The 13,568-nt window shown below is 42.1% G+C and overlaps 1 protein-coding gene across 1 annotated transcript in view; it reads right to left on the bottom strand.

Annotated features, from left to right (window-relative positions):
• Positions 1–1,783: 1,783 nt before the first annotated feature.
• The window catches only part of LOC145407841 (uncharacterized), a 205,923-nt gene continuing 194,138 nt past the window's right edge, over positions 1,784–13,568 (bottom strand). The window contains exons 5-9 of the mRNA XM_080278699.1: positions 11,709–11,909; positions 5,257–5,430; positions 4,039–4,134; positions 2,787–2,901; positions 1,784–1,818 (exon numbers count right to left, since the gene is read on the bottom strand). Coding sequence (XP_080134825.1) covers positions 1,784–1,818; positions 2,787–2,901; positions 4,039–4,134; positions 5,257–5,430; positions 11,709–11,909 — 621 coding nt within the window. The remainder of the gene's footprint in view (positions 1,819–2,786; positions 2,902–4,038; positions 4,135–5,256; positions 5,431–11,708; positions 11,910–13,568) is intronic.

Raw genomic sequence — 13,568 nt, 5'->3', positions numbered from 1 at the left:
CCTGGCCAGACCAATGATTAATTTGTTAAGTTTCATTTCTGTTATTACATGTGTGTGTGTGTGTGTGTGTGTGTGTGTGTGTGTGTGTGTGTGTGTTAAGTTTCATTTCTGTTATTACATGTGTAATTCACCGGGTCGGTCAGGATCACTTGGTGGTCGTGATCGTCAGCTTTTACCCTCCCGGAAGGGAGCTGAGAGCTCATATAGTCCGATCTAAGGGCAAGGCTGTGACCTTCACACACGCACACACCCGTCCCCTTGCTCAAGGGGGACAGTAACCACTCACTTCATCAGTGAAACTTTTCGCAACCTGAGCGAGGCGCGAACTCCCGTCCACCAGTTGGCAAGCAAGAACGTTACCACTACACCAGCGAGCGGTGTGTGTGTGTGTGTGTGTGTGTGTGTGTGTGTGTGTGTGTGTGTGTGAGAGAGAGAGAGAGAGAGAGAGAGAGAGAGAGAGAGGGAGAAAACTGGGTCATGCGTTTCCATTAACACATTACTAATATCAATATCAAGATTAAGCACAATTCATAATCTATAGTAGATAATAAAAAATAAGCAGGAATCAATTTTATAAAAATGTTGACCCTCATCTTTTGTGCATTAAGTATTTCATTAAGGGGTCCACTTTACACACACATCAATTTCAGATAAATATAAACTTACATACAGGATTATGCATTAAGTCAGGGTAAATGATTAAATGAAGCTGCTACAAAGCCAAAGACATACAGTGAAACATTTCTAAACAATCTCAGCAACTTGTTTGTATGTCTAAAAATGAAAATTCGTGTTACAAATTACTAATCATATCCAGTGGCGTACTCAGAAAGTTGAAAGGGGGGGGGGGCATTTTTTTTTGTTTTTTTTTTTTTAAAACTATGCAGCCCATGACTTTGGCAAGCACAGCGAGCCAGCCTGTACAGCTGGGGGGTTCGGGGGGGCGTTGTAAGCCACCACCGAGAGAATTTTGCATTTTGGCCAATTTCATGATCATATTGAGGCTACATGGAATGGGTATACGACATATATATATATAGCATATTCTAAAGTCATTTTTAAGTATATATATATGCTGTATATACAGTATATGCAAAAGGGGCGGGCCATGGCCGCATGCCCCCCCCCCCTCGGTACGCCACTGATCAAATCCTTCCGATAACTTCCTTCACACAGTATATATTCACACTATACAGCCAGTGTACTTTACTATATGTACTTTCACAAGCAAAAGTTCACTTACATTTCCCTGCTAGCAATATGTCCTGCCTTCCACTTTCTCATTCCTCCCCATGCATAGTAGTATCCCTCCGTCTCACTCACACTTTTGCTGTGTGCTTCATGTTGCTATAACATAAAAATATTCCCTCACCAGAGACATCTGGGAAATGTAGAAAAACTTTTGCTTAAGACAGTAGTATATAAAACACAACAAACCTTTAAATCACAAAGAGTCAACTGAATCTCCTCCTCTTAGTAAGTGACTGATGAAAACCAATAAATGTAGCATTGGTACTGGTAAATAAATATTGCTGATGCATCAAGAACCCAATGCATTACAGTAAGACTCTGATACTGAAACAAGAAAAATGTAATGAGGACTGATGATGATGGTTGCAGAAAACAAAAACTTAGCTGTCACTCTTCATATATGGCTATGTATGAGAAGGGAACAAAGAACCTTGCACTACCAGCCTGTGGCATATACTTGGATGACTCAACATGGTGAGTTGGCACATGAGACATAATCCTGATACACAATACTTCATTAGGTCTGTTTTCATCAGGGTCCTCGTGACTCCCGCCCTCCACCAGAATCTGCAATATTTTGGAAAGAGATGAATAAATCAACTGCAGCTATATTGCTTGTGTTTACTATATACACATGAAACTTAGCAAGCACATGCATACATACAGATGTATACAAAGACACACATCTATCTATATATCTATCTATTGCCAGACGCCTCAATCCCGTTTGGGGTGGCCACAAACAAATCGCCTCCAAGTCGCCCTGTCCCCCACCATTTCACTGCCCTGCTCCCAACTCACACCCCCCTCTCTCATATACCTCTCCATCCCATCCTTCCATCTCATCCTCGGCCTCCCCCTCCCTCTTCCCCCCTCCACCTCACTCACATACACTCTCTTCGTCAGTCTTTCACCCTCCATCCTCTCCACATGGCCAAACCACCTCAGTGTGTTCCTCATAACGCTTCCTATCACATCCACATCCACACCACAACGCTCCTTCCTGTTTCTTATCACTGCTTTCAAAGAACCAGCAACCTTTCTTCCCTGCTGTACCCTTTCAAGCACTTCACCCTCCAAACCTCCATCCTTTACCAATTGGTAAAATTTCAGCCGCTAGCCCACAAACTAATTTACTCCATATACTGTACTGTATTCTTAATACAGTACTTTCCGCAATCCTTGTCTATCCACCCTGTCATATGCTTTCTCCAAATCCATGAAGGCCACACAAAACTTCTTTCCCTTCTCTAGAAACTTTTCCACAAAAGGCCTAGAAGGAATATCTGATCTGCACAACCTCTTCCTTTCCTAAAATAGAAGACTTAGACTGATAAATCTGAGCTATATTATTAAACTGCTATGTGAGAGAATCACTCCACATTCCTGAAAGTTGTCTGCGTTACATCATATCTACTGAAACATAGTTTTTAAAGGTTTAAAGAACAGATTAAGAATATGTATCTTTAATATCCCCTAAACTTGTGCACTGTACATATTAAATGTTAAGAGGAATATGCAACTATGATACTGACTGGAGTGAGTGAATCTCTGTTTGCGTGGGTGTGTTTCGTTGCTGGCTGGGGGCGGTGGTGGAGTGCTAGCTGCTGCCGCTGCTGCTGCTGCCATCTCGGACACCTGCTGCTCCACCTGTTGAAAATATACAGCCTAATATTTCCAATGGTAATAATGGCAGCCAAACCCATATTACTCACTACAGGCAACAATGAACTAATGTCCGTAACTGTAAGGTGTTGGATAATTGTTAATGTCTCACGAAAATTAATGTATATATCCATCAATCCATCATCCAATCCTACACCGCCCCATAAAGAGCGTAGAAGCCCGGGGCTAGGTAGTTGGTCTCGACATTTAAGATGAGAGTGACCAGCCTCACTCATTCCTGAGTGGTATTATATGAGCAATCAACCCCAACCATCCCTTGGATATAAACCTTCACCAGCTCAATCCGACTGGAGCACAATAATTACCCACTAAAACCACCAGGCACCAAAATCTGGTTATATAGTTACCACCCAGCATAGTAAATGCTTTCCTGGTGTACAGGAAACCATTTGGCTTGTCACTCAGTGTAGAGTCACCCACAGGCTGAAGGAAGAGGAAAGAATGAAGGAAAGAAAGACAGAAGAGGGAGTGTAAAGCACCTGTAGGCAGAAGGACAAGGAAAGAATGAAGGAAAGACAGAAGAGAAAGGAAGGAATGAAGGATGGAGAGGAAAGGGCAGACACCCAAGAGCAGCACTACATCCAGTGAGTGGATGGTGAGTGCCCCCACCTACCACAAATTAATGTATACACAGTACAAAAAATACTGTATTAGATAGCTGTAATGCCTGTGTATAAAGGTACTGAGTTATAATGCTGTATTTTGTTAAGAATAAAACAGAGTAACAATTTTTTAAATTATTATTTTACAGTAACAGCTAAGAATTTGTGTCAGAGAGGTGGGAATGGATCACAGGGGGAAAAACCCTGGATGCACTCTTATGCTACCTATTTATTTCTCTGTATGTTTCTCTGATCTATGATTTCAAGGACTGCAATCTCTCTCTTTCAACATAAACTTACAGATGCACAATACTGAGCAGATTCATGTTGACTGAATGATTACATTTAAAAGATCATGGGGCTGATTAAGATCTGATTACGTTATGCTACACTGCACATGCTAACTAGCTGAAGGTGATACCAGTAACAAAAGGTATTAAAATATATAAAGGCTGCATAGGTATAATCAATTACCTAGGTAGTTAGATGACAGACTAACCTTCTGGAACTGTTGCTTGAGCTCACTCACAGTGTTAGCCAGCTGAACCTGACTTCCCTCTAGCTTCCTTTCTACACCCTTCACTACATCAACACTCTGCAACACCAAAAATATATCAACATATACACCATTATAAAAGTAGGGTATAACACACTTATAAGTAACATCACACTATCATCATCATCATCATCTCTAAAGCCTTGTTCCCTCCTAGGAACGCTTGGATCGGGGATGGGTGTGATGAAAGTGTCTCTACATCTTCATATCCTCAAACACCTTTCTCACACTTTCAAATGCTCCTCTTCTACTTCCCACTCGTTCTTCAATGTACGTTCCACTCTCTTCGTCCACACCATATAGGATCTACTTCTACCAAACTGCCCTCTGTATCACTTTCACACACTTTCTTTGGAATCCTATCTATTTGCATTACTTGTATAGGTCTATACCATTTCAGTATATTCCTCTTTATCCACTCAATAATTTCACACCTCTCTCCTATACCCTTTTCTTCCATTTCATAATGCCCATAATTTAACTATTTCTTACACCATCCATCCTCTCAAATGCAGTAATAAGCAATATGTGTGAACAAAGTACAGAACAGCAGAATGAAAATATGGTGCACATTGACAAATACACACCAGTAACAGTAATATCAGATCTGCAGCATGATATATGTCTAAAATCAAGTGGTGATTTAATTCTACAAATGACAGGTAATACAAGATTTTTAACTGTTATGCAATTGCTGGCATGAAAATACAAAAAGTACCACCCATCTGATAATGCCATATATTTTTAAAAGATGTATATATGTCCTAAGTTCTTAACATTTCTTTTCATATGCTTAGTCCAGTATCTTTCTTACTGCAAATGTTTGGTCCACACATCCCCTGCATTTCTTACGCCCCTTCTCCATCCCCTTCCCTGCCTATAATTCATCCATAAAAACCAGTGGCACTGACAGGTTTCCACAAATGGAAAGGGGGGGGGGGGCAAGACAGGACCAAACCCAATTCTAAGAGGTTTCACTGCCACATACTCTCCACACATTAAATAATCCATAATTTCAAATGGAATGGGGGCCAAGGGTCTTACAGCAGGGGGGTGGGACAGGCCTTCTCAGGACCCTCCTTAGTTATGTCACTGATAAAACTGAAAAGATGGAAGAGGAAAGACTGACATAAATGTTATCAGAACATATATATATATAACCTGTGTAATATTGTGGAGTGTGTGTTGATGGTCCTGTGAGGCCTCCTGCAGTGCTGACAGGGATGTCGAGAGGTTGGCCAACAGGGAAGTGTCTGACTGTCTTGCTTGCCAGGCCTCTACCTCTGAAACTCTCCCAGTCAGATTTTTTACAACAGTTGACCACTGCTCTATGTTCTGCAAACAGTAATGAAATATTGTAGAGAGTACATTACAAGGTATACACAAACATACATACATACATACATATGTACATACACACATCCATACATTACATATATACAGTATTACATACATTTGTCTTCTTAGTATAATAGGAAAAGTGTATGGTAGGATACTTATAGACAGAGTTAGAGAAAGAACAGAGAAATTAGTTGGAGAAGAACAGGGAGGCTTTAGGAAGGGAAGAGGTTGTGTAGATCAGATATTCATTCTTAGATCTTTAGTGGAAAAGTTTCTAGAGAAGGGAAAGAAGTTGTATGCGGCTTTCATGGATTTGGAGAAAGCATATGACAGGGTGGATAGACAAGGATTTTGGAAAGTGTTAAGAATATATGGAGTAGATGGGAAGTTGTTGAATGCTGTGAAGAGTATGTATGATGGTGCTAAGGCTGCAGTGCGTGTGGATGGTGAACTAAGTGAATTTTTCTCTTTGAAAGTTGGTTTGAAACAGGGATGTGTCATGTCTCCATGGTTGTTCAATCTGTACATGGATGGGGTAATAAAAGAGGTACAAGGTAGGGTAGTGGATGTTGGAGTGGCCCTGGTGAGAGAGGATAGTGTTTGGAAACTCCCTGTACTGTTGTTTGCAGATGATACTGTGTTGTTGAGTGAAGATGAAGGGGAGCTGCAAGGCTTGGTGGATGAGTTTGAGAGAGTGTGTAAGAAACGGAACCTAAAGGTGAATGTAGGGAAGAGTAAAGTGATGGTCTTTGAGAGAGGTGAAGTCAGTGAATGTATAGCGAGGTTGGATGGTGAGGAATTGGAAAATGTGAGTACGTTTAAGTATTTGGGTAGTGTGATGAGTAAGGATGGAGGTTTGGAGGGTGAAGTGCTTGAAAGGGTACAGCAGGGAAGAAAGGTTGCTGGTTCCTTGAAAGCAGTGATAAGAAACAGGGAAGTGAGCATGGAAGTAAAAGTTACTACATGACAGTATTGTGATACCAACTCTAACGTACGGAAGTGAAGCTTGGACGTTGCTGGAAGGACACAAGTCAAGAGTGAGAGCAGTGGAAATGAGTTATTTAAGAGGAGCTTGTGGAGTCACGTGGAGAGACAGGCTGACGAATGAGGATATAAAGGAGCGTTGTGGTGTTGATGTGGATGTGATAGGAAGCGTTGTGAGGAACACACTGAGGTGGTTTGGCCATGTGGAGAGGATGGAGGGTGAAAGACTGACGAAGAGAGTGTATGTGAGTGAGGTGGAGGGTGGAAGAGGGAGGGGGAGACCGAGGATGAGATGGAGGGATGGGGTGGAGAGGTATATGAGAGAGGGGGGTGTGAGTTGGGAGCAGGGTAGTGAAATGGCGGGGGACAGGGCGACTTGGAGGCGATTTGTTTGTGGCCACCCCAAACGGGATTGAGGCGTCTGGCAATAGATAGATAGATAGACATACATATATTATCTATCTATTGCCAGATGCCTCAATCCTGTAAGGGGTGGCCACAAACAAATCGCCACCATGTTGTCCAGTACAATGCCATTTCACTGCCTTGCTCCTAGCTCACACCCCCCCTCTCTCATATACCTCTCCACTCCATCCCTCCATCTCAACCTGGGCCTTCCCCTCCCTCTACCCCCTTCCACCTCACTCGCATACACTCTCCTCATTAGTCTCTCACTCTCCATCCTCTCCACATGGCCAAACCATCTCAATGTATTTCTCCTCACGCTTTCTATCATATCCACATCCACACCACAATGCTCTTTCACTTCCTCATTTGCCAGTCTCTGTTTCCACATAACTCCAAATGCTCCTCTCAAATAACTCATTTCCACTGCTAGATTCTTGACTTGTGTCCTTCCAACAAGGTCCAGGCTTAACTTCCATACATTAGGGTTAGTATCACAGTACTGTCATGCAGCGACTTTTTTACTTCCATGCTTACTTCTATGTTATTACAGTTTTCAAAGAACCAACAACCTTTCTTCCTTGTAGTACCCTTTCAAGCATTTCACCCTCAAAACTTGCATCCTTACTCATTACACTACCCAAGTACTTAAAAGCACTCACATTTTCCATTTCCTCCTCATCCACCCACACTGCACATCCAGTGGATTTATTTCTCTCAAAGACCATAAATTTACTCTTCCCTACATTCACCTTTACATTCTGCTTCTTACACACTCTCCCAAACTCATTCACCAAGCCTTGCAGCTCCCCTTCAAATTCACTTAACAATACAGTATCACCTGCAAACAACAGTACAGGGAGTTTCCAAATACTGCCCTCTGTCATTATTGTCACTCAGACATCCACTGCCCTACCTTGCACCCATTTTATAACCCCATCCATATACAGAATGAACAACCATGAAGACATGACACATCCCTGTTTCAATCCATTTAAGTAGAAAAATTTACTCAGTTCACTGTGTACACACATTGTAGCCTTAGCAACCGCTCTTCACTGCATTCAACAACTTCCCAGTTACTCCATATATTCTTAATACTTTCCATATTCCTTGTCCATCCACCCTGTCATAAGCATTCTCCAAATCCATAAAAGCCACATACAACATTTCTTTCTCTAGAAACTTTTCCACTAAAGACCTATGAATGAATATCTGATCTACACAACCTCTCTCCTTCTTTAAACTTCCCTGTTCTTCTCCAACTAACTCCTCTGTTATTTCCCTAACTCTGTCAATAAGTATCCTACCATATACTTTTCCTATTACACTTAGAAGACGAATGCCCCTTTGATTGCCACACACTTCTTGCTCCCCTTTTCCTCTGTACAGGGGAATAATTATACCTGACTTCCAATCCTCCGGGACTCTACCTTCCTCCCAGGCCAATCTGCACATCTTCCACATCCATTCTACTACTATCTCTCCCCCATGCTTCAGCATACCACCATACACTCAATCAGTTCCTGGGCCTTACCCCATTTTGACTTTCTTCATTGTTTCCACAACTTCCATCCTACTGATTTCATCCTCTCTTCCCACATCTCTCCTTCTCCCAGCCATTCCCCAGCCACTTATACTTGCACTACTTTCATTCTCTACGTTCAACAATTTCTTATAGTGTTCTCTCCATCTGCTCACTTTTTCTCCCTACTTCACAAGTAATCTACTATTCTTATTTTTCACTCCCCGACTAACTTCTTGATCACCCTGTCTAACTCTTTTTCCCTCTTTCCAGAACATTTTCGTGCATTCCCTCCACTTTACACTCAAATTCCTTCCAAATAACTTATCCACTCTCCTCTTGCTCTCACTTATTAATCTGTTCACCTCTCTCTTCCTCTCTACTTATAACTCTCTCTTAGTTTCTCAACTTCCTCCACACCCCTGTTTCTCATCCACTCACTATATGCTTTCTATTTTTGCTCCACAGTCTGTCTCACCTCTTCATTCTACCATGCTGTTCTCTGCACCCCCTTTCATCTTCTCTTCACCCCACACACCACCTCACAAGCTGCACAGATTTCTTCTGTGAATATCTTGCACATACTTACCATGTCCCCCATCTTCTCCAATTCTTATTTAACCCCTAAAACGCGGATCGTCGCGTTTGCGACGCTCGGCCATAAGGGCAGGACGGCGGGTCGTCGCGTTTGCATATTTTAGTAAATTTTGAATAACCGCGGGCAAGCAGGCTCCAGCTGGTATTGTCTATCAATACCACCACCCTCTAGCTACAACTAGCATACTTTACCTTTGTACTACTGACCTCAGTTGTTGCCAAATATCGCGTTTTCCCCCCGTCCCCCCCCCACCACGGCCCGGCCAGCCTGGCTGTGATACATGGCAGCGCTCTGAGCGCTCAGAACTGTAAATCTGCGATCTCCTCTCACAAGCAGTTTATGCTACTAGGAAACGCTTGTTTCCCCAGTTGTAACACTAGCTTTTTTTCTCACGGTTTGCCTCTGTTTAGCGTCAGTTTACTGAAGGCTTTCAAAGTGAGATTATGGCGAGTTCTAGCTCTTCCCAGTCAGTGCAAGCGGCCGACAGGAACGAGAATAAAGTGGCGGACGTAAGGCAGAATAAAAAGCGCTCCGTGGTGATCTTTTGGGAAGTAATATGATTGAAAATAATGTAGTATACATGTTTTTAGCTGTGAAAATGGAAATGTTTGTTGAGTGACGGGAAGACTGCCGCCACAGTGCATGTCGGCCGTACGCTCCATTGATTTTAGCCTTATTTTCAGTGCTTATTGTACAAATACGGATTCCTAACTACCTTTACGTTGTAGTATAAAGTTTACTGTGACAGAATGAGGCTGTGGTAGAGGGGAAACCGGGTTGCTGGAGGTGTGAAAGTGAAGATTTGGTTACCCAACTTTGCAAGTCTCCACAAGTCCTTGGGTAGTCCACGAAGGCTCAACACCTGTCTCTGGAGGAAGCTGAATGTAAGTACTATCTGTCATACCAAGTATAATGTTCTAGGGTTAATCTCTGATTTTTGGCGAATATTTTCCTACAGGTACTCAGACCGCGATACAACCCCGCCACTGGGGGGGGATCGACTGTAAACAGCCGCGTTTTAGGGGTTAATAATAACAATAGTAATAATAATAATCTGGCCTTTTGTTTCTCAAAAGTGCCAGTTCTTCCTTTGGGAATTCACTAGCGCTTGACACCCATACATTATTTTTACAATTACAAGAATTGTGACATTTCATGTATATAATACAATCTACATCATATATACATGTAACTGGCAATAATTAAACCCTATAATCATCCGTCATAGTACCTCTCTCCAGATCACAGCATTTTGAAAAAAGAAAGGCTTTCAGCTGTCTCTTAAAGGATTCAACAGTAGAGAGTTGTCTAATGGACAATGGCAATCTGTTATATAATCTAGGGGCCCTATACGAAAAAGAATGATCAGAGAAAGATGACTGGTGAATAGCTGGCTCATCAAGACGCAAGGAATCATCTTCACTGCGTAACATCACACCTGGGTGTGCCGATGGGAGTTTTAACAATTCAGCAAGATACTTCAGTTCACCAAACTTAAGAACCTTGAATGTAATAAGACACAGTTTAAATTCAATTCTAGCTTTTACTGGTAACCAATGCAACTCAATCAGAAACAGGGCAGTTGAGGTTCTCAGGGGGACACCAAAGATAAGCCGTGCTGTCCTAGTTCAACACAGATTGAACTTTTGTTAGTATTTTATTTGGAAGACCAACCCACGGTGAATTACAATAATCAACACGTGACAAGACCACTGCGTGGACCAATGTTAAGAGGCACCATCTATTCAGGAATTTTCTCACAGAGTACAGATTTCTGATATGCAAGTTACACCCTCTTACAACCTGATTAATATGTTCTTTGTAATTTAACTTAGAATTAAAATAAACACCCAGATTTTGAACAGAAATGACTGGATGAAGCTGTGACACGCCAATGTTCAAAGTCAGGGCATTGTTAGTGTCATCACCCCTTCTGTTTCCTCTGATGATGATGATCTCAGTTTTACCATCATTCAGCTTAAGTTTCCTCTCAGCCATCCAAATCTTAATATCAGACATTAGAGATTCAAACTTTGTCTTAGTATCGTTGATATTTGACATCTTAACACAGAGCTGGGTGTCATCAGACATTAGAGATTCAAACTTTGTCTTAGTATCATTGATATTTGACATCTTAACTCAGAGCTGGGTGTCAACAGCATACAAATGATAGGACACATCATGAGCTTCAAGTAGAGATGATAAACTACTTGTGTAGATAGTCAATAGAATTGGACCCAAAACTGATCCTTGAGGGACTCCAAATAGAAGGGAAGCAGAATCAGAGCAAGCGTAATCAACAACCATTCTCTGAGATCTGTCTGACAGATACGACTTAAGGAGCAAGAGGGCACTATCACGAACGCCATAAAAATACAGATCGATTTAGGAGATTCCACTGTTGTTAGTTAACGCCTTCATTAGCCAGAATAAAATGATAAAGTACAGTACATCACTGTCATGAAGGGATTACGGGAGATGGTCTAATCCCTGTTATAAGCTACCTTAATGCAGAAGTATCTGGGTTATAGGGCATCTAGGATTCTTAAGTTCTGAATTTCTAATAACTGGTGGTACTTGGCATTACTAAGGTACAATTTAGGAGACAAAATGATGCCATAATTGACAAAAAAAAATTTGCAGATATTTTACATGCTATTCTCATGATCCTCCAGTATGCTTAACTGAACCCCTATTTAACATTTAAAAAATTAGAAGGTTAACTGACATACTATTCTCATGATTCTCCAGTATGCGTACCTGAAGCTTTTGTGAACTGTCCTTGGCCTGAATGGTGTGTGAGATAAGGGAGGAGTTGAGGGAGTCAAGAGCAGCAGACAAGGAGTGTAAGTGTGTCTCCATGGCCACCACCACATTGCCCACTGTCCTTCTACTCCCTCCACCTCCATCCTGCCCCCTGCCACCTATAGCTGTTTGGTTCTGAAGCAGCAGTATGTCCTCCTGTGGAGTGAAAAATACAGTAATGTACTGATGTTCAGATCTCTAAACAGTTTGTAATCATGGGTTAACTTTTCTCATTCCTATATCACCTATTTCACAGGAGATGTTTGTGCACTAAACAATAATGTTGAGTGCTAATGCACTTCCTTAATTGTTCAGGATAAAGTACAATGGGGTATTTGCAAGCATTTTTGTTTTTTCATTAGTGTGTACATAATGGCACACAGAAGTATTCATCATCATCATCATCATCCAATCCTACGTTGCCCCATGAGGAGCATAGGAGCCCGGGGCTAGGCAGTTGGTCCGGACATTTAAGACGAGAGTGACCAGCCTCACTCATCCCTGAGTGGGATTACAAGAGCAATCAACCCCAACCATCCCTTGGATATAAACCTTCATGGTATCAATCCGATTGGAGTGCAATAATTACCCACTAAACCACCAGGCGCTAAAATTTTGTTATATGGTTACCACCCAGTGTAGTAAATGGTTTCCTGGTGTTCAGGAAACAATTTGGCTTGTCACTCAGTGTAGAGTCACCCACAGGCAAAAGGAGGAGGAAAGAATGAAGGAAACAAAGACAGAAGCAGGAGAGTAAAGTCACCCATAGGCAAAAGGACAAGGAAAGTATGAAGGAAAGAAACACAGAAGAGGATGGAAGGAAAGAAGGATGGAGGAGAGGAAAGGGTAGACACCCAACAGCAGCACTACATCGTGTGAGTGGATGGTGAGCGCCCCCAACCACCACTAACAGAAGTATTGTAAGCAGTATTTAAATAATGTATCAGATTTACAAAGTTGCAGCAGCATGCAATATGTATCATCGAATGTTATAACTTATACAGCACACTACTCTGCAAACTGCATTTAATATCAGTAATGATACATTATTAACAGCCTTCATAGTGTTTCTTTTTTTTTTAAAGCACACTACCTCAACACATGATCACTTAAAAGAAAAAAACAAACATCTATCTATCTATCTACTGCCAAATGCCTTAATCCCATAAGGGGTGGACGCAAACAAACGCCTCCATGTCGCCCTGTCCCTCGCTATTTCACTGCCCTGTTCCCAGCTCACAACCCCCTCTCTCATATACCTCTCCACTTCATCCCTCCATCTCATCATTGGCCTCCCTCTCCCTCTCCCCCCCTCCACCTCACTCACATACACTCTCCTCGTCAGTCCATTGCTCTCCATCCTCTCCATACGGCCAAACCACCTCAATGTATTTTTCCTAACACTTTCTATCACATCCATACAACAACCCTCCTTCCCTTCCTCACTTGTCAGTCTGTCTCTCCATGTGACTCCAAATGCCCCTCTCAAATACAGTAATCCCTCTACTATCCGACGTAATACAGCCAAAGGCATGTCTGGAAAGTGGTCCTATCCAGAAAGTGGGCCCCTGGCTCCTGGACTGATACTTAAGGACCCTAACCCAGCTTAACTTTGTAAGCCACCTAAATAACTCCCTATCGGACATGCATAGCACCTATTTAAACCTATTTTGACCCTATTCACACCAATAATGGACATAAAGAATGAAATAAAGGAAAAGGAACCAAAGAAAGAGGAATCAGAAGTGACTGTACCTCAGCCAGGGTACTTACAGCACGTCTGGTGCCACCTTCTCTAAGGCTTTGGCAGTAGCG

This window comes from Coenobita brevimanus, chromosome 74, assembly GCF_032717465.1.
Source record: "Coenobita brevimanus isolate Jiangsu-jjx chromosome 74, ASM3271746v2, whole genome shotgun sequence".
In the NCBI taxonomy this organism is placed as follows: Eukaryota; Metazoa; Arthropoda; class Malacostraca; order Decapoda; family Coenobitidae; genus Coenobita; species Coenobita brevimanus.
Note: the sequence above shows the minus strand (reverse complement) of the source record. Positions and strands in the feature narration are given on the sequence as shown.